The 22,593-nt window shown below is 39.9% G+C and overlaps 1 protein-coding gene across 3 annotated transcripts; it reads left to right on the top strand.

The window, feature by feature from the left end:
- On the top strand, positions 1–21,808 carry NUDT9 (nudix hydrolase 9). 3 transcript variants are annotated; one of them, XM_083366897.1, is made up of 9 exons: positions 1–39; positions 2,311–2,718; positions 6,023–6,259; positions 8,867–8,962; positions 10,671–10,757; positions 17,757–17,868; positions 18,423–18,569; positions 19,417–19,501; positions 21,084–21,808. In XM_083366897.1, the coding sequence occupies exons 2-9, from the start codon at positions 2,591–2,593 to the stop codon at positions 21,236–21,238; spliced, it is 1,047 nt and encodes a 348-aa protein (XP_083223023.1). In that variant the 5' UTR covers positions 1–39; positions 2,311–2,590; the 3' UTR covers positions 21,239–21,808. The 3 variants fall into 3 exon arrangements, with proteins under 3 accessions (XP_083223023.1, XP_083223025.1, XP_083223024.1); XM_083366898.1 differs by lacking the exon at positions 1–39 and adding an exon at positions 64–73; XM_083366899.1 differs by lacking the exon at positions 2,311–2,718 and having other exon boundaries at positions 8–39.
- Positions 21,809–22,593: the final 785 nt, after the last annotated feature.

Here is a 22,593-nt window from a genome sequence, read left to right as displayed (position 1 = left end):
GTGGGATCAGGTGACGAGGAAGAGAAAGGAAATTTGACGGTGAGTATGGAGGAAGGAGGGAATGGGTTGGAAAGTAAATTCATTTTCTCCCTCCTAAGATTGTAATTACCTTGCTTATGGAATGATAAACATATTATATTTATATATTATGTAATTTCACGTACATAAACACGCACATATATGTATATGTTATGTAATTTCACGTACACATACAGAGAGATGTTTACGTCTATATATTTATTTATTTATTTATTTATTTATTTATTTATTTATTTATTTATTTATTTATTTATTTATTTATTTATTTATTATTTAGATTTATATACCGCCCTTTCCCGAAGGACTCAGGGCGGTTTACAGGGCATTTAAAAAACAGTCAATACAAACGTTAAAACAAAATTAAAAGAGATTAAATAGAACCCTGAGAAAATTAAAAACCCAGTTAAAATTAAAATTAAAAATATTCTCAGCCTGGGCCGTGTCTGCTTGTCGAATAACTCACAGGTTTGCACAATGCAGTCAGCCAAAAAACCGGAACGTATTATGTTGCCCTTTTCGAAGTTATTTAAGGGGATGCATATCTAGTTCCTTTTTTCTCTCTTCAGTTCTTACTTCACAACAACCCTGTTAGGTAGATTATATTGGAGGTAATAGCTCCCTTAAGTTTAACCAGCATGCTTCCTAGCTGGGTGATTTGAACCAGCATAACTGAGTACTCTTAGTTCACATAAGTAAAATATAAACAACAATCTGTTTACCCATAGAGGTGAAGGATGAGGGTATAGAGTCAGAATAAAGCGATAGTCTTGTTTATTTAGGAACATTCAATAGAGAGATGGCAAGGTATAAGAAATGTAAGCAAAGCAAATATAAATAAAATGCAAATGAGATAATATGTTTCTTGAAAAGGGAGGCTAAAACGGGTTGGAGGTGTAACCCTTTAATTTTGAGGTTTATCAATAGAATGGAGATCTATAAAACTGACCATATTTCATGTATTATATCTTGTAAAATATCTTCATTTCAACTATACTGTATCAATATTATTTTACCTAGATTCTCCTTAATATTTTAGTGTTTCTTATCTATGATTGATATTACCAGATAAAAGGAGAGGTTGAATGTAAAGAAATACTGTATTGGACTATGGAGAAATACACTATCGAACTATGAAGTCAAAGAATAATACTCCTAATATATTGTTACTAGAAAGTTTTGGAACATATTATTACATTCTCTAGTATCACTATGGTTATCTGTTTTTTAAATATATACATTTTACTGAGCTGTATTAAATATTGAGGAATCCGCCTTTTTTATCTAAGAATTTTCAAAAAGCAGCTGTGTTGTTTCTTAACTCAATTGAAGTTCAATATTAAAATAGAAATAAACACAGAGTTGTCTTAATACATGAAATTAAGATATGACAATATCTTCAGATATAGAGAACTACAAATTTGGGAAGCAAATTGACAAAAATGGTCAAAGGGAAGAAACTGAATTAGAATCTGGAGCTGAACAGAGTATGCAGCTTGCAATATTTATGTTATAGTCATGTCACTTTATCTTTTAGATAATGAAGTGAATAGAATTAGAATAGAATAGAGCTGGAAGGGACCTTGGAGGTCTTCTAATCCTATACCATTTCAGACAAGTGACTAGTCTTAAAAACCTCCAGTGATGGAGCGCCCACGATTTTTGAAGGAAAGCTGTTCCACTGGTTAATTGTCCTCACTGTTAGGAAGTTTCTCCTTAATTCCAGGTTGCTTCTCTTGTTGCTCAGTTTCCAATCATTTTTTCGTGTCCTGCCCTCTGGTGCTTTGGAGAATAGTTTAACACCCTCTTCTTTGTGGCAGCCCCTCAAATCCTGGAATACTGCTATCATGTCACCCCTGTGCCTTCTTTTCTTTAGACTAGCCAAACCCAAGTCCTGCAGCCATTTTTCATATGTTTTAGTCTTTTGTCCTTTGATCATTTTAGTTGCTCTTCTCTGAACGTTTTTTCAAACTTTTTGTAGTATGGTGACCAAAATTGGTTGCAATATTCCAGGTATGATCTTACTAGGGTTTTATAAAATGGTACTTGATTCTGTGTTTCTGTTTAATACAACCCAGGATTGTATTAGCTTTTTGGTGGCTGCTGCACACTGCTTTCTCATAGTCCAGTGATTGTCCACTAGGACTCCAAGGTCCCGCTCACAATTACTGCTTTGAGCCAAGTCTCACCTAATCTGTACTTAAACCTTTGATTTCTCCTGCCTAAATGTAAAACTTTGCTTTTCTCCACATTAAAATTCTTTTTGTTGGATAGGGCCCATTGTTCAAGTTTGTCAAGATCTTTTTGGATCCTGAGCTTGTCTTCTGGGGTGTTGGCTATTCCTGCCAGCTTGGTGTCATCTGCAAATTTGATGAGTTCCCCTTCTATTCCCTCATCTAAGTCATTTATGAAGATATTGAAGAATACTGGGCCTAAGATGGAGCCTTGAAGACAGCATCACACCCAATTTTTCCTGTTTGGTGCCCATGTTTTTCTATAGGCATTTGGTGTTTCTTGCTGAAGAAGCCAGCTTCTTGTGAACTCATTTTATGGAATGGCAAGAGGTTTCCTGGCCCAAACTGTTACCGTAGTTTCTCTTTCTGTAACTCTTTCAATTGTTACTACAAAGTCCTGCCACAATTTCTCTCCAGTATTCCAGACAACAAGGAATCTTGCTTACAGGTATTTATTCTGAGGTCTACTTTATTTTCTATACAAATCTTGTCAGAGAACCATTGAAGTTAAGGTGTTTGACTGGCACTGGAAGCACCCATGTGTTTGATTTTGAGTGAGTTATTCCCTTGAGGCAAACTTATAGTACATAGAAATGTGGGGAAAAATGGGATCAAAGTGCCAAGATAAGCCACTATTTGCTTCTAGATAAAAGGTGAAATATAAACCTAATAAAGGTAAAGGTTCCCCGCACATGCGTGCTAGTCGTTTCCGATTCTAGGGGCCGGTGCTCATCTCCGTTTCAAAGCTGAAGAGCCAGCGCTTGTCCGAGGACGTCTCCGTGGTCATGTGGCTGGCATGACTAGATGCCAAAGGTGCACGGAACACTGTTACCTTCCCACGGTAGTGGTCCCTATTTTTCTACTTGCATTTTTACGTGCTTTCGAACTGCTAGGTTGGCAGAAGCTGGGACGAGTAATAGGCGCTCACTCTGTTACGTGGCACTCGTGATTCGACCCGCCAAACTGCCGACCTTCTGATCGACAAGCTCAGCATCCTAACCCACTGAGCCACCACGTCCCATAAACCTAATATCAGCAGACAAACTGATGGATTGCTAAAGTTCAGAAGATTGCCATAGCCCAATATCTTAGCTTTAGAGTTTATGAATAACTAGGATATCTTTACAGAAAATCAGATCATGAATAGGATAGAAGTCTTCATTGGCCAAGTGTGATTGGACACACAAGGAATTTGGCTTCGGTGCATAAGCTCTCACTACATACAAGCAGCAAGTGGTAACTCATGATCATTATTATAAAATACAATCATCATAAATCATAAGATACAAACTAAGTTATAGTCCTAGGATACTAAATAAGCAAACAACATAATTCATAATAGGATACTAAATAAAAGCAATCAACATAAATCAGGAGATACAAACAACAAAGTCACAGTCATAAGAAGCTAAGGAAATAGGTAATAGGATGAAAAAATGAGAAGGATAATAGGTAATACAGCCCTATTGGTGGTTTGATATCCTAGGGCAGGGCTTTTCAACGTTTTCACCCATTGTACCACTTTTAGGATATGGCAACATCTGAGTACCACCAGTCGCCTAGCAAGGTGTCAAAAACTTGATAAACCCCCTCCCAAAAAAAAGAAAGGAAAGGAAAAAAGTGATGAAGTACAGGTAGTCCACGACTTACAACAATTCGCTTACTGACTGTTCAAAGTTACAGTGGCACTGAAAAAAGTGCCCCCCAAGCCACAGCCGAGCAAGACACCTGCCTGTCTGCCTGGCAGCGCTCTTCCTCCTGTCCGAGGCTTTAATTGTTGTGAGCATTTCTGTTGAGGATTGGCAGCGGGGGTGGGGAGGTGTTTGGTTTTTATCTCTCTCCCCTCTGCAGGGTAGTTGCAGAAGATTTTGGTCACTCAACATGACCCTGAGACACTGGGACCATCATAAATATGAATCAGTTGCCAAGCATCTGAATGTAAATCACAAGACCCTGGAGATGCTACAACATTCCAGCTGATCAGCACTTCCTCTGGGCTCAGAAGCACCAGGATCAGTGCCGGGCTTCAGCTGGAGCCTGGCGCTGATCCTGGCGCTTCCACTGAGCCCTGACAGCCCCGAAGAAGCGCTGATCCTGGCTCTTCTGCTACCACCAGTTCAGCTCATTCCCCTCCCCTGCTACCACTTTTCTAGGATGGTCGCATACCACCTGCCAGGTGCCAATGTACCACAAGTAGTACCCGTACCACTGGTTGAAAAGCCCTGTCCTAGACAGTGTTGTGGAAATTACATGTTTAGCAAAGTTAAAGCATGGGGGAAAAACTGGTTGTGTCTGGTTGTTTTGTAACGCAATGTCCTATAGCCTCATCTTGAGGGAAAAAGAAATATAGATACACATTAAGTTTATTAAGAATTGTTTGTATTAACGGAAACTAAATTACAATACTTACAAATTCTAGGGATTCTCATGAAACAGAAGAATTGCTTGACAGTGAGATGGGTAGCATCTACATGTAATAATAAAGCAGAAATGCTTTGTCTAGGATGCTAAGCAGCCTTGTACTTTATGCCTCATTCCAAGCCTCTTCATTGCTCATTTTTTTCATTTTGTAACTCAATTGACAATTCAAAATTCCAATTTGGTGTAAATATACACATATACATGTATATGCCTCTTGTTTCTCAGTGCCCTAGCTTGATTAGTGTTAGAGACAATAGTATTCAATTGACTGGTTCTTACCTATAAAGCCCTACATGGCTTAGGCCTGGGATATTTGCAGGACCGTCTGCTGCCAGGAACGACTTCCCATCACCCGGTGCGCTCACACAGGGAGGGCCTCCTCAGGGTGCCGTCGGCTAGACAATGTCGGCTGGCGACCCCCAGGGGGAGGGCCTTCTCTGTGGGAGCGCCAGCCCTGTGGAACCAACTCCCCCTTGAGCTCCGGATGGCCCTGGATCTCCGGTCCTTTCGTCGCAACCTCAAAACATTTCTTTTCTATCAGGCTTACCTGGACTGACGATAGGGGTGTTTTTTAAAAAAATGTTTTTAATATTTTATCACGGGCTTGTTAGTTTAATCTTTTTTTTAAACATTTGTATTATTGTGTTTTATTGTTGTTAGCCGCCCTGAGTCCTTCGGGAGATAGGGCGGCATATAAGTCCCAAAAATAAATAAATAAATAAATAAATAAATAAATAATGCTAGTAAATTAATTTTGTCATTTGTAAAGCATTCCACATACCTTTTCCTTTTTTCTGGAAAACTGACACTAGGAAAGGTTGCCATGCCACTCCTATGTTCTCCACCTTCCACTGTATGCATGCAACAATATTGACTTATACAGTGTTCAAATTACAGCTTTGCTAAGTGAGTCAATATCTTGGATAGGGGAAAACTTCTTATATTTCCAGAATTTTATTTTTGTTGCTGTTTTTGTTTACCTAAAACTGGCCACATTATTTAAACCTTATTGAAATCTTAACAAAATGAGATGTATTTTTCTGTATACTTTAAATCAGGGGTGTCAAACTGCCGCCCCGCGGGCCAGACGCGTCATGCAGAAACCGTGCCTACCCATTGCCGGCAATGGCAAAACCGTCCCGATACATTGTGCGACGTCATGTGACATCGCGAGTTTGACATGTCTGCTTTAAATGCTAGATATCTTCTTTATTCTAAGTGTAATAGATGAACAGGCAAGATTTTCCTAATAGGACATCAGATTCTGTAAAGAACAAAGCATCTTAGATTTACTTTTTTCCCTCTGTCTAAATGTACCTATATTTCTACAGCCCATCTTCTCACCACTGGTTCCACAGAGACACAACTACAATGTCAGATTGTAAGGGGCCAAAAGAAAATCTGCATAGGAAAGCCAGAACATCCCCATATCCAGGATCAAAAGTTGAACGCACAAAAGTTCCTGATGATAAAGTGGACTGGTTGATCAACTGGAAAAACTACAGTCCTGTGGACTATACAGCACCAAGTGTTTTGGCAGGACCTAAGTGGGCAGATCCAGAGATTGGGTGAGTTTTACTCAATAGGATGAACAGAGACCAAATAACTTAATTTAAAGAAAAACTTTTCATTGTATTTCTTTATATAAAAATGGACAGGGTACATATGAAAATTACATAATGAATGAATTTTTCATACTTCAAATCTTTGCACCGAATTATAGGTTACCTTATGTAGCCTTTCTAATTCTATAATTTCTGGATTGCTGAAAATTATTGCAGGATATTTTATTTAACAAGGTGTGTTCTAGATTTTACATGGTAATATGAATTTGCTTCATGTATTTTATACCCCAATTCTATTATACTCAAGGCCGCTGATGGATTTATAAGATACATCTGCCTCTAGGTCTTATAAATAATCTACCATTATTGTTGGCACAGTGTAGAATCCAGAAAGAGAAAAAAAACATTTATTCATATATGCATTGGTAAGAAAAATATTGGTATTGAGCTAGGCCAGGGGTAGGCAACCTCGGCTCTTTTATGACTCATGGACTTCAACTCCCAGAAATCCTGAGCCAGCTGGCTCAGGAATTCTGGGAGTTGAAGTCCATGAGTCATAAAAGAGCCGAGGTTGCCTACCCCTGAGCTAGGCTTTATTTTCAGTTGCGGTAGTAGATATTTTATTAATGCAGAACAAAGTGCCGTGATCTGTGGTTTAATGAAGAAAAGCAACACATGTTCAGTCTTGTTCTCTCATTGAAAGAGAAGAAGCACTAAATATAGAAACTAAGTCCACTCCCCCAATTTTGTCGATAGATTGCCATTTTTGAAATTAAGAGTGTTGAATTTTCTTGATGTATGGATGATGATCCCTGAGTTGCAAAAGTGTTTTATGAACAAAACATAATGGAATAGAATAACAGAGGTGGAAGGGACCTTGCAGGGGTAGGCAACCTTGGCTCTTTTATGACTCGTGGACTTCAACTCCCAGAATTCCTAAGCCAGCATGGCTCAGCTTAGAAACTCTCGCTTTCCCCTCAGCATGGCTGGCTCAGGAATTTTGGGAGTTGAAGTCCACGAGTCATAAAAGAGCCAAGGTTGCCTAACCCTGTTCTAGTCCAACCCCCTGCTCAGGCAGGAAACACTATGCCATTTTGGACAAATGGTTGTCCAGTCCCTTCTTAAAAACTTCCAGTGTTGGAGCATTCCCAACTTCGGGAGGCAAATTGTTCCACTGATTAATTGTTCTAACTGTCAGGAAATTTCTTCTTAGTTCTAGGTTGCTTCTCTCCTTGATAACATCCTATTTTAATTAATTTTTATTTTATTAAGCTGATTTACTTTATTGTTATTATTTTATTAAACATTTTTGTGAAGGGAAAAAAGCAGGAAAAAGATAGATGAGAAAAAAGGCAAAAGAAAAAGAAAACACAAAATGAATATTCATAGAATTTACTAGGAGCATAGCAAAGATAGGACCAAAAGAATTTCTACTATTTCATTTGTTAGTTTTACATGGTAGTCTTTTCTAATATATATATATATATATATATATATATATATATGTATGTATGTATGTATGTATGTATGTGTATGTGTAGTGTATGTATGTGTGTATATATATATATATATATATATATATATATATATATATATATATATATAAATACAACATATTTCTTTTGCATTCATTGATTACAGTTTTATTTTTTCTTTTGCATTCAGCCCAGTGTCATATCATTGGCCCTATAAATGCTTTAATAAATAGATTAATACATTTAAAATCCAAGTAATATACATATATTATTAGCAATAATCAACACAGTGTATTATATAATGTAAAATATTGTAAAGAATTACAGCACTTTCTGAACATTGAAAGATATATCATTGTTGAAAATTAATATACGAAGGATTTATGTTAAGAGAAATATAAATTTTGAATGTAGTACAAGCCCAAGAATGGAAATGTAATCCCAACTTGAATTAAAATTTTGTGTCTCGTTTAGATTTGAAATACTACACAGAGTTATTTTGCACATTAAAACATACTCCTACAAGTTAATTATTCATTATTTTTCAGAATGACTTCATCATACTTTATTCTTATTCACAATAAAAATAAAAAAGTTTCTTGGCAAAGCTAATACTTATTTAATTAATTCCATTCCGAAGTCAACTGACTCCTTAACCATTCTGGACATTTACAGTTATAAAAAGGAACCAACATATATCAAAAGATGCACCTTTGTGTGGATATAAGGTTTAATATCATTTAGTTTGAAAATTGCAGGTTGGAAAGGAAATTCAGGTTTTAAAGTTTCCCCCCCATTTTATTATAAACAATTTGCCAATATTATCAATATTTGCAACATTGCCATCAAATATGGAAAAAACAGTAATCTGATCAGATTGTTACATTTCCAACAATTTTTAGAAAAAATAACTGTTTATTTTACCAATCAGCACTGGAGTTATATACCTGTGGTAAATGATTTATAGTAGGTCTAAATTATCAAAGAGGGATGAAAAATTCAACTGACAAAAGGCTTATATGGGAATTGCATGTTTTATAAACAAAACTGTGTTTTGAATTACAGTGTTCGTAGCTTTCATGAGCTCACTTGGTATAATCATTTCATTGTTTTTGTTTCTTTCTCTTCTGAAAAGAGCCAAAATCTTTTTTCCAAAGTTCAATGAGAAGGATGGTCAAGTGGAAAGGAGAAGCCACAGTGGCTTATATAAAGTGGAAAATGGGAGGCCCAGGTATGTGGCACTTTTTAGTGAAGTAGAAAACTTCAAACTGAGCAATGGCTTAGTAGCCATGATTTATAGAATAAACTACAGCTCACTGGCTTCACAAACCAAATCAAAAGACCACTACTGCATTCGTCATGTGAAGTTACAGTCAGTAAATCCGCATTTTGGTTTAATGAGGCCCAGGCAGTGGTGGGATTCAGCCAGTTTGCACCAGTTCGGCAGAACCGGTAGCTAATTTTTTGTTGCCCAGGCACAGAACGGACTTCCGGAAGCGGCATCCACACCGAGAACCAGTTGTTCACATATTTGAATCCCACCACTGGGCACAGGTAGTCCTCGACTTATGACCTCAGTTGAACCCAACGTTTCTGTTGCTAAGTGAGACATTTGTTTAGTGAGTTTTGCCCCACTTTACAACCTTTCTTGCCACTGTTGCTGAGTGAATCACTGCAGTTGTTAAGTTAGGAACACACTTGTTAAGGGAATCTGCATTCCCCATTGATTTTACCTGTCAGGTCACAAAAGGGGATCCCGTGACCCTGGGACACTGCAACTGTCATAAATATGAGTCGGTTGCCAAGCATCTGAATTTTGATTATGTGACCATGGGGATGCTGCGACAGTTGTAAGTGTGAAAACGGTCATAAGTTACTTTTTTCTGTGCTGTTGTAACTTCAAATGGTCACTAAACAAACTGCTGTAACAGTTTAGGACAGGGGTGTCAAACTGCCGGCCAACGGGCCAGGTGTGTCACGAGGAAACCGCGACCACCCCATTGCCAGCAATGGGGAAAAAGCTCTGATACGTCACGTGACATCATGTGACGTCGCAAGTTTGACATGTCTGGTCTAGGACTACCTGTCTAGGAATTTAGCCTTTAGATATGTTTGTGGCTGAAGATGTTCTGTTCCAGCCTACGACCTGTTTGTGTGACAGGGACAACCCCTTTTTCCTTTTGACAAATTAATAGGCTGGGAAAAACCCAACCCAAATTTAATTACAGTTCCAAAATGATAAAGTGTTTCAAACAAAAAAGCAGCAGAATATTTTCTTCAATAAATGATTCAAAATATCAAACAAGAGTCAACAAACGAGTCAAACAGATTAGCAAGAACAGACCAGGATTGTCTTTGAATGTCTCCGAACGGTTGCCTTCAGCAACCAGCCCTGCCCACACCTTCCCCTTTTATTATCTGTCCCAAGGAGTGGCTTCTCAAAGCCTTCTCCTCCTTTTACTGAGTTGCCTCATAGATTTTCTCTGCTCTGCTCTGCTGGATTGCCTTCTGCTTCTAGCGTCTCTGAACAGATTCAGCTGTAACTCCTCTGAGTCCGACACCTCCTTCTTACACAGCTGAGCCTCATAAGGAACACGACTGGAGGGGCCAGGCTGAGAGTCCTGCAGTGCATCAGAGCCTCCCTCTGACACCGAAGGCTCTCCAAACCCCTCCTCCTGCTCCTCAGATTCCTCAGACTCAGCTGCTGGGAGCACAGGCTGACACTGAATCACAACAGAAGATCTGTAGCTTAACCTGCAGTCAGTTTCTTTTTTCTGCAACCTAGAGCAACTGAGCCACCAGGGCATGTCAGCACTGTTAATTTGTATTTTCACTGTGCTCTTTTCATGCTGGCTAGAGAATTCTGGGGTTTAAGTCTACACATCTTAAAATTGCCAAGTTTGAAAAACAATTACAGCTAGACCTCTTATTATTTTCAGAAATCCCATAGGCAGGACAGGATTAGTGGGACGAGGTTTGCTGGGGCGTTGGGGACCCAATCATGCTGCTGATCCTCTAATAACAAGGTAAAAAATCCCTATGATACAGTCAATATATGTCCTCAAGGATGTTTCATTTTTCAGCTAATTTGATTGATTGGGGTATTGTTTTAGGAGGTGATCAGGCTGAGCTCGAGGGTGGGGTCAAACACATCATCGGTCACAAGTTCCTGCATGCCCAAGTCCAGCCCACCTTGAATGCCTTCTTAATTCCTGCTCATTTCCCTTGATCGTTAGTAGCTCAGATTTTTGTAGAGAGTTTAAGCTTGCAATAAATCTTTATACTCATTTGAACTGCCAGAATTTCCTGATTTTTCCCGGTCTAACCCACATTTTTCTGTCTTATCAAGTAGTAGGTTGTGATCTACTTTATCAAATGCCTTACTGAAGTCCAAGTAAATTATATCCACGGCATTCCTCTGGTCCACTAATTTTGTCACTTGGTTAAAGAATGCAGTAAGATTTGTCTGGTATGATCTGTTTTTGACAAACCCATGTTGGCTTTTAGTGATGACTTTGTCAGACTACTCATCTACTAGCCTAGTATTGCCTCCTTTTATTTATTTATTTTTATAAGATTTTATTAGTTTTTCCCCATACATACCATAATAATTTTTCAACCAATGTGCTGTCTGAGTTTAAATACACTAATACATATTTAATTCCTAATCCTCTATTCTTTCCTCTAACCATCAGTAAAGTAAGTCCCAAGTTTGATAGTATTCTGTTTCTTCTTTTCCTTTCAATCTCATAGTTAATCTGTCCATCTCTGCGCGTTCCAGTATTTCTTAAATTATTTCTTCATCTGGTGGTATTCCTTCATTTTCCCAATATTGCGCAGATGTTGTTTATCTCTATGTGCTATTGATTTGTCTGAATGCCTGGCATCCGGAACTTCTCTAGTGTTTTTGGACTTGGCTTGGTCTACTCGAGGACGCTCACTTTCCCAACTGAAACTATGGTTAAATCTATCCATGTGTGGTAAATTAAGGAGTTTTCATCATGTCTTCTGACTGCTAGTTGGTGCTCATGGATGCCCTTGGCAAGTCTTTTATCTGATTGTCCTACATAGTGGCTGTTGCAGTTCTTACATTGTATGTTATAGATCAGTGATGGCGAATCTTTTAGAGACCAAGTGCCCAAACTGCAACCCAAAACCCACTTACATATCATCGGGTGCCGGATGGGCGTGGCCCTTTGGGAGGGGGTGGCCAATTGGGTGGGCATGGCCCATTGGGTTGGCATGGCTGCAGTGGTAATGGCAGACTGGGTGGGACTAAAAAGTTAAATCAATCAATTCCAACTTTGTGAGAACTTTTTTCCCCCCGCAAGAAGTTGAAATTGATTGATTGCATCTTTTTTTTTGCACATGGTGGCAGAGGCCTAAAGTGAAAAGGTTTTATACAACCCAGCTGAAGGCCTAGAACTGGGGTGATGGCATGCGTGCCCACAGAGAGGGCTCTGCGTTCCACCTGTGGCACCTGTGTGATAGGTTCGCCACCATGGTTATAGATGTTTCCTGTTTTTTCTTCTAGGACTCTTGGTCCATTGATTTACTTAGGATGTTTTGGAGGGCTTTCGTTGGTGTGTGGTACGGTGATCCCAGGTGGTTGTAATAGTCTGTTGGTAGTTTCTGAGATGTTTTGGATGTATAGCAGTGTCATCCTTTTTGCAGCTTGTGTTGGTGTGCTGTGTTGGGTTGAGTGGTCAGGTACTTTTTGGTAAAGTTGGATATCCATTTGTTGGAAGATGTACAGATAATTTGTTTTTTGTTTTTTTTCTGCAGTTCAGGGTTTCTGCAATGTGTTTGTGTTCATCTAAATGATATCTTTACAGAGGTTCTCTTCTGAGAGGTTGGGTTGTTACTTTGGTAGTGTAGCGCTTGATTTGTGTGGGTGGCTTTACGATAAGACTTGTGTTTCTATTTCGCCCTCACTGCCTTTGCTGATCAGGATATCCAAGAAGGATAGCATGTTGTTGTTTTCTTCTTCCCTTGTGAATTTTATTCCTTTGAAGATGTTGTTGGTGGTTTTATGGGTATTCTCTTGTTGGTCCTTTTTTATTATGAAAAGGGTATCTTCATCAGGATCCGTGGTGGCGCACCTATGGCACGTGTGCCACAGGTGGCACGCAGAGCCCTCTCTGTGGGCACGCGCCCTGTCGCCCCAGTCCTAGGCCTTCAGCTGGGTTTTATAAAACCTTTTCGCTTTAGGCCTCCACCGCTGTGTGCAAAAAACCCCAGTTTCAATTAATCAATCAATTTCAACTTCTCGTGGGGAAAAAAAAAGATCTCGCAAAGTTGGAATTGAGTGAATGAACTTTTTAGTCCCACCCACTCTGCCGTTACCACCGCAGCCATGCCCACCCAATGGGATACGCCCACCCAATTGGCCACATCGACCCAAAGGGCCATGCCCATCCGGCACCCGACAATACATAAGTGGGTTTTGGGTTGCAGTTTGGGCACTCAGTCTCTAAAAGATTCGCCATCACTGATCTAGATCATACTTGGGGTTGTATGCATGGGAGTATGATTGATTCTAGGAGTTATATTACAACTTTCGCTATGAGTCCTGAAGGCAGTGTTCTCATGGGTGTTCCTTTGATTTGTTGATATCGTTATCTAACTGAAAGTACATGGTTAGGCAATAATAGATAAGATCCATGATTCTGATTACAATCTTGGGTATGCTGCGAACCAGTGCCATCATTCGTTTTTTGGCCAATTCTGGGTGTGTGGATGTGAAAAAGGACTGTGAGATCCAATGAGATAATGATTTCATCCTCACCTGTTGTCATGTCTTCGATTCTTTGAAGATGCTATAGCAGGAGTCTCCAACATTGGCAACTTTAAGACTTGAGGAATTCTGGGAGTTGAAGTCCATAAGTCTTAAAGTTGCCAAGGTTGGGGACCTCTGCACTATAGTGAGCAGTTGATGGAGCACCCAAAGATGCTTTTTCAAGAGGCAACTGGACTTTCTTGTGTGTTTTTTTGAAGAAGTTTCGCTTCTCATCCAATAAGCTTCTGCAGCTCTGACTGGATGGTGGGGAATGGAAGGATTTATTTTCCATGCAGACAGCTGATCATTTGCATTATTTTAGAGAGTCGTTGAGGCCACTTGGAGGTTTATCTGGGTCCTCAAGATCACCTGAGTAGTGCAAAGGGATGTGGAGCCTTCTTGGAACTGCTGAAAGGACTGTGTTGTAGACTGGAGATAGATGATGTTGTATCCCTCCCACTCTGTTGAGAGAGGGCTGTTCAATTTTTGACATAGACGGCCTTTTTGATGGAGCAGTTGCTTCCCTCTATGACGTGTCCAAATCAATTCTTTAATGATGTTGTAGGTTGGTCCCTGGTAATGATACAACTGGATTGAGGGGTTGTGTGCTTTGGAACATCCGTAGAGGCGGGGGAAGATGGGTCCACTGCTTTTTGTGCTCCACTGTTCCTCTTTGGTGATTTGGCCTTTCTTAGTCAAGAATTCTCTTGATCTGGTTATCTAGCATGTATTGGATTGGTGTTCACTGGGATATAAGTTTCTTTGTCTTCTAGTAGTGCATTCACTTTTGTGTATATATATTGTGACTTGTCTGTGATCACTGTGGCTGGGCCTTTGTCTACTAGTAGGATGGTGATAGTTTGGTCTTTTTTAAAGGTTTTTCAGGGCTGCTGTGTGCTCTACTTTGAGTTGGTTTTGTTTTCTGTCAGATTCAGAGACCAGTCATCGCAGGGTGTCCCAAAATGTCTGTCTGCCTACGCAGAGTTTATTGTATTTATACAGTTTTAACAAGCAGGAAATAACACACAGCAAAAGCATTGTTTATTGGTGTACTCTCTAGTCAATCTTGAACATCCGAACATCCCAGCCAGGGCAGAGTCTCTCATATCTATACTAAGGCAGGCAGTTTTCTGCGCACGGTCCCTTCATATCCTTGACCTCCATCTCTAAATCTCACTCTTTTCTTTTTTGTTAGCCAAGGACTTGTAAAAAGGGTTAATGGATGAGTCATAATCAGGAGAGGAATATCCTTGCAATTGCTTATACAAGGCATATACCTGACCCTGAGGCAGTGTGTGAGGGGGTTTAGGGCAAAAAGCTGTGATACAGCTGTTGCAAAAGGAAGGGAGACACTGAACAAAACAGCACCCACCAATCAAAATAGCACAAATAATGACTAAATAGCGTAGGACATTTCCCAATAAACTTGTGGGTAGCCAAGCCCAAAGGCTCTCCCACGAAGATCCTAAAATACCAGTTTTCAAATCAGAGGCCAAATTGTGTAAAATATTGAGCTGGTGCTGGATGGTTCGTGATTCATCTGAAATGTTAAAACAACACATTCCTTCAAAACTTTCACAACCCAAATGCTGATGCAGAAGCAAATAATCAATAGCAGCATGATTTTGTAAAATACCTTTAGGCAAAGCTTGCAGCTTGTGGTTGATTGCTGAAATAGCTATAGAAGTAGCATTAATTGTTTTTGCCAAATGACACGCAACAGTGTTAATGTTTTTTTACTTGAAGATGTACAATTAACTATTTTTGCACATGTTATATTCTCAGGGACTGCTACGTTTGGGGTGTGCAAAGCAATTACATCAGGGGGTAGATCATAGGCAGTCAACCCCCAACTAGATATAGTCTCATAGTTAAAGTTTTTATTCAATAGAAATTTGCTCAAGCCAGTGATGGTTTGAATTGCTGCAGAAGGGGTACAAACAGGGATCAGACATGTAGAAAGCAAATTTGCCATGTCATACTATTCAGATAAACAAAAGACTTCATTTTGTGTGATGTTAGCTAGCTCCTGCAATATCAAATCAATGCCGGCACTACCTCTGGTAGCTGCAGGACTGTTTTCTATTGTTGGTTTGTTGTCTCTGTTTGGACCGGGGTCAGAAACCAACCCGATCGGCTGTTTCCTGACTAGACACTCTCTTGCCCAATGATAACCCTTCTGACATTTTGGGCATTTTGTTTTTGGTCTCATCTTCTGATAGAAAGGACTGCGAGATGCTGCAGACATGCCCCCTCTCCTGGATTTCAACATTCCCTTTTAAAATGACCAGGTTTTCCACAGTTAAAACACTTTCCTTGAGGCTTGCTGCCTTGTGATAAAGCGGCTGCCAAGTCATCGCAGGGTGTCCCAAAATGTCTGCCTACCTACGCAGAGTTTATTGTATTTATACAGTTTTAACAAGCAGGAAATAATGCACAGCAAAAGCATTGTTTATTGGTGTACTCCCTAGTCAATCTTAAAGAACATCGGAACATCCCAGCCAGGGCAGAGTCTCTCATATCTAGCTGGTTCCTGGCAGTCCTTGGCAGTGCTAATTGGAATGAGCTCATAGACATGCGGATAACAGGATACTAAGGCAGGAAGTTTTCTGCACACGGTCCCTTCATATCCTTGACCTCCATCTGTACAGTTTTCGTCTTCTTCTAGTCCAGAGGTCCCCAACCTTTTGAGCATCAGGGACCGGTTCCGTGGAGAGAGGTTTTTCTGCAGACCGGAGGGGACGTGGTTTCATGTACTGCCTGCATCCCGCAGATGGGGCTTTGCTTGTTTGCATGGACCGTTTCTGGCATGCTGTGGACCGGTGCCAGTCCATGGACCAAGGGTTGGGGGACCCTTGTTCTAGTCTATGGTATGATAGTTTGATGCTTTCTTGGATCTCTACGGGACGTCCTAGAGCTTTAAATACTCCTTCTAAGGCTTCTACTTGATTAGCATTAGCACGAATACCTACGACAGCATGCCCTTCCCACCAGCATCAGAAAAAATCCCACTAATAAACTGCACAGCTGGATAGAAAATAGCCCATGAAAGTGAGGAGAAAGTGACATTGATCACAAATGTACACCTCGGACTAAAGAAGTACCAGCACACCAGGGCAAACCTCAAGGAACAACTAGATCAGACAAGACCACATAGAAACCACCATCAAGACTACTTCCCAGAGCTGTGCTGGAAGAAAGGAAAACCAAACTACAAGCCACACTACTCAAACTCAAACTAAATCCCAGAATGAAAGAGGCACTTGAGCCCGAATGGGTAGTTAACTTGTCCAGCCACTCACTATTTACTGAAGAACACAGGATTCTACAGAAGGGTCTCAACTATGACACAGACGATGTTAATCTTTCTAGAATTCTTTGCAGTCTTAGAAGGAGCATTTAAAACTACAATACCCACCAGCGATGACAGGGCAAGCCACTAGTAAATATTACAAGAGCAAATCCTACTCTCTTACTAACACTGATGATGTTTTCCTAGTTTGGTAATGAAACATCTGGGAGGGGGGAAAAACAACAAGGTCAAAGATCACCAAGACCCCACTGTTCAACCTTGAGCAGTCTCTTCTATTGGTTTTTTTTTTAAAAAAAATCATGATTCTTGTGCTAACATAGGCTTTTAGTTGTACTTGGAATTTTTTTTAAAAAAATCTTGAAACTGTAACTGCTTTTTATCATGAAAGCATTTCATAGTAATACATGGCGGGCTTAAAGGTTGAACCTTTAATTTTGGGGAGAGAGCCCTGAGGTTGGTGTGGCAAAAGTTGGTACTTTCCAATGACTCTCTGGCTCTCTGCCTAACTAATTTTGCTCTGACTGATGAAGTTTCTTGGATAAGCAACAAAGCGACAAAGTTTGGGCCAGTTGCCGTGATTCAACCTTTATAGACACCTTTAGCATGGATGATTGAATCTTCATTGACATCATGCCAGTTCAAATTAGAGTTCTGGATTCTGGATCTAGAGTTCAGTGCAAATATTAATGCCAAGTCATGGTTTAACATTAAGTGAATGACTTTGAACCGTATATTCACTCTCCTTTGGCCCCTCCAATTCTTCCTTTATTTACATGCTCCAGTTGCAGCTTTATGCAATGAATTGGACCTTGTGGTGGGTAGAGGACTACGGCAACATGTGTCTCTGGACCTATGTGCTGTCTGTCATTTGTAACATGCTGCATTTCTTCTTGAATTTTGAGGGCTTAATTATCTTCTTGGTGCAACTTTCAGATGGAAGAGAGATGGCAGCGGCAATAAAACAGCTCATCCAGTATCTGGCAAAAACATCTTACAGTTTATTGCAATCAAAAGGAAGGATTGTGGAGAATGGGCTGTTCCTGGGGTGAGAAGAAGAACAATGAGATAATGGTTTTCAGCAAAAAAATTGCACTCCTAAAATACGTGTGTACAGTATATGTTTTGTGTGTTCCAGTTTTATTTATTAGCTAAGCATGTGAAAGACAGTTTGCAAAATTGTTTGCAAACAAGAGAGTCCTCTCTGTGTAATAATTTGTGAACAAGCGTGTAGGACCTACATTATATCTCCCACTCTTTTTAATAGCTTTAGTGATATTTGTTTGAAATACTTATAAGCTGCCTTGTGAAATTTCAGTTTGGAAGAGAGGTGTGCAACTGCTTAAAGCAAATAAACAGTTTTCTCTTTCATTCTGTTCATAGAGTAATAATCAGCCTGTAGTTATAAATTTGTTATAAATAACAAATAAATAAAGCACTCTCTTCTACAAATCCGCTAATGGTCCTGCAAGGGAAAGTATATAACTAATCAAAATATTTCCTGAACATAGTCATCTGGTGTTCAGTGTTCAGAATATGTCCCAATTGCTATTATTGATTATGTACCTGAACATTACATAACAGATTATAATCTTCCTTTAGGGAATGGTGGATCCAGGGGAGAAGTTATCTGCTGCTCTAAAGCGAGAATTTAGCGAAGAGGCCCTGAACTCTTTACAGAAAACTAAGGCTGAGAAAGAAGAGATGGAGAAACACCTGAACAGACTCTTCAGTCAGGAACTCTTTGTGGTAAATGATCTTTCTTGTGTTTTTAAACCCTTTAAATATTAAATGGAAAGGTTACTGAGACTCTCCAAGTAAATTGGAACAGTATTAACTTCTCCAATTATAAACACCGAATAGTAGGTAAAATGGCAACGTTTAGCTTCCTCAACACAACAGATTTAGATAGTTAAATTAGCTTGCAAATGGAGACCCTGGTTTACTGTGGTTTTATTCCGGTCAGTGGTGTTATGGACGAGAGCCTGGCATGGTTCAGTTTCCCTTCTCCTCCCCCAGTTATTTAACATTTATATTTTATTTTTTTTTAAAAAAAATTAAATTCCATTTATATCCTGCCCTTCTCCGAAGACTCAGGGCGGCTTACAAGCTTATATGAAGTTTGGGGCATGGGATCATTTGGTGATTTAACATATAAAGCCATTATGACATGGCACAAGGTTATCTGCGTTTTGTTGGAGTCAGCCCAAGCCCAGCCACTTAAACATTGCCAGAAGAAACTGGCTGTCATCCATTTCCAGGAAATTAGATCAGCAAATCTTGGAAGCCACCTCTTGCTTTAATAGGCCCTCTGCATGAGCCTCCCACAGGGAGTTCATTGGACTCCAACATTAACCACCATCTGGAAACAGCTGAAAACGGAGATTTTTTGGAAGATATATGGAGGCTGATGCCAAATGCTGTCTATATTGTACTTTTTTCCCATTAGAGATGATTGTATTTTGATTCTTACTCGTCAGCTGCTGAAGTGATGTGGATGGTGGGATATAAATCTGATTAATAAACAAATGCAGCAGCAAATAAAATGTAACACATCGTCCTAAAGGTCCTGTATTTTGCTTTTTTTTTTTTTTAGGCTTATAAGGGATATGTGGATGATCCTCGTAATACTGACAATGCTTGGATGGAAACAGAAGCAGTAAACTATCATGATGAATCTGGTGAGAAGAGAAGCCCTATATATATAAACATCTTTGATCATAATTCAGTGTTGATTATAAAATCACACAACATCTTTGTACTGACTTAGTGCTGTTTCTCTATTAATGGTAGGCAATTCGGGAAACAATCTTTTGATGTTGTTTTATATTAAATTGAGACCCAAGAATTCTCAGTCTAGTTCTGCATCAAGTTAAGACTTTCTTCCATCTTAGAGCTGTACTGGTCCTATTGATACAAGCAGTCCTTGACTTACAACCACAACGGAGCCCAAAATTTCCATTGCTAAGCAAGACAGTGACTTTCGTGGGTCTAGAACAGTGATGGCGAACCCTTTAGAGACCAAGTGCCCCAAACCCGCCCCCGCCCTACTCGCCTGCAGGGCCACCCATTGCCGCCACAGTCTGCCGCAGCAGATTTTCCCAGGTGGCCCAGCAGCACCATGATGGCCACGCCCTCCGCCTGCGCCCCGCAGCAGCATCTGTGCACGATGGGGCAAGAGGGCAGAGTCTTGTCCCCACTGCCCGGCTGCCATGTCCTTGGCCGCACTGCTATGCGTGGGCCGCCCCCGGGGCGACTCTTCTCCGGGAGGCTGCTGGTGAGGGAACCGCGTGGGGAGGCAGGGCTGGGGTAATGGCACGCCTCCCCACCGAGAGGGATCTGAGTGCCCCCCCTCTGGCACGTGTGCCATAGGTTCGCTGCCACTGGTCTAGGATAACTCGCCACAGGACAAGAGAAGAAATGGTAGAATGGAATCGTTAAAGGAGAGGATGCCAGATGTAATGTAAATGACAAAAATTAAAACCCTTTAATTACTTTTAAGTAATGAAATTGAATTGTTGAATTACCCCGCAGCGAATTGACTGTGGCGAATTGTCCCATTCTGAGCTTTTGCCCCATTTTATGACCTTTCTTGCCACAATGGTTCAGTGAATAACTGCAGTTTTTAAGTTAGTAATATGGTTGTTGAATGAATCTGGCTTTCCCATTGACTTTGCTTGTCAGAAAATCGCAAAAGGTGAAAAAACAGTCCTAAGCCACTTTTTTTCCAATGCTGTTGTAATTTCGAATGGTGGCTAAGCAAATAGCTGTAAGTCGAGGACTACCTGTAGTGACTATGCTGTATTTTAGATAGGACCCTAATCCAGGTTAGGATGTCAGAGATTGAATTCAGGATCTCTTGTTCCAAAGCATATGCTTTGCTACAGGGTTAATTGCTCTTCCTACTCAGTATGATTTTGGGGGATAATTGACAGGCGATCCATCATCAAAAAAAAAAATCCTACTAGCTCCGAGACAGAGGTAGGGAACGATGCCCCTTTATGACTTGTGGACTTCAACTCCCAAAATTCCTGAGCCAGCCTGGCTCAGGAATTCTGGGAGTTGAAGTCCACAAGTCATAAAGGGGCCATCGTTCCCCAGCCATGCTCTAAAAGAGTTCAGTCATAACAGAAGATTCAGCAACAATAATGGTTTGGTTCCATGCTTTTTGGTAGAAGCTGATATGGATTGGAAGAAGCAAATGGCTCATTTTGTAGAATTAAGAAAGAGGCAATTCCATAATGTCCCTCTTTGTATTCATAGGTGAAGCAATGGATAATTTGCATCTGGAAGCAGGAGACGACGCTGGGAAAGTGAAATGGGTAGATATCAGTGAAAAACTTACACTATACGCCAGCCACTCTGACTTTGTCAGGCTTGTAGCAGAGAAAAGAGGAGGACACTGGCAGGAAGAGTAACTTGTTGCCACGACGGGACTAACATCAAACCATAAATTAAATCCTATCGTTTCAGATGGTAATTTAGCAGGAGAGTGGGAGGAAAATGCTTTGTAGGACGTTGGTGGCGCATGATTCAATGCTCCCGAGATTTCACACATATTCTGACATTCTTGACTTGAAATCATTGGAACTTAAAAATGTTTAGTGTTGGTTACGCTACGCCTTTTAAATCATGTAATGCTACTGAAGTTTTGGGTGTATCTGTTATATACCTGTTCTGTACAGAAAATAAATGAGTAAAATTGAATTTTTTTGTGGTTCTCCGGTAATATTGTAGAATGATATATTTACAGCTGCCAAAAATCTCTGAAGTTCTCAGGCCCTGAAAATGTTTTGCTGATTAGATAGCAACTGACTGATTTTATTTTATTTTATTTTTGATTTTTTTAAATTAATTTTATAGGGTTAACAAAGAAGGTAGGAAAAAGGGGACTTGGAGTAGGGTAGAGGAAAGATTAAGGGTAGGGATTGGGATATATACATATATTTGTGAAGCAATATGGTGGTTGGGTAATCCAAAGTAGCAAATAACAAATTATTTGTAGATAGTTCAGGTTGCATCAATAAAAATTCCCTCTCTGATTCCCTTAATTTTCACATAGTCAAAGTAATTAAGTTAACACAGGTTCCCCCACATATGCGTGCTAGTCGTTTCTGTGCTCATCTCCGTTTCAAAGCCGAAGAGCCAGCGCTTGTCCGAGGACGTCTCCGTGGTCATGTGGCTGGCATGACTAGACGCCAAAGGCTCACGGAACACTGTTACCTTCCCACCGTAGTGGTCCCTATTTTTCTACTTGCATTTTTAGGTGCTTTCGAACTGCTAGGTTGGCAGAAGCTGGGACGAGTAACAGGCGCTCACTCTGTTACGCGGCACTCGGGATTCGACCCGCCAAACTGCCGATCTTCTGATTGACAAGCTCAGCGTCCTAACCCAATAAAAATACTCTGAGGTAGCCTATAATATGCAGAAAAGAGCTTACTTTTTGGGTAACCTACAATTCCCTATTTCAATAAAGAATAATTCTCTTGTCTACAAAACCTACATTGTTCATTACATATCATTCTTATGATTTAACAGTAAAGTCTAATTTTCATCTTAACACATCACCAATTTATTAAAGAGAAAAAAAAATTGTCTTAACCATTCAACACTTAATACAATACTATCTTCTATTATAAAATTCTAAATTCTATTGTATAATTCAAAGTTTTATCCTAAAAGTTTAATTTTGTTTTCCTTTAAAAATCTAAAACCTAAATATAAACTCAGTTTATATATATATATATATTTAAGATTCCTCTTAGTCCATCAA

The sequence above is a fragment of the Vipera ursinii genome (genome assembly GCF_947247035.1).
Source record: "Vipera ursinii genome assembly, chromosome: 7".
Classification (NCBI taxonomy): Eukaryota; Metazoa; Chordata; class Lepidosauria; order Squamata; family Viperidae; genus Vipera; species Vipera ursinii.
The sequence above is the reverse complement of the archived record's forward strand: the minus strand, read 5'-3'. Positions and strand labels throughout refer to the sequence as shown.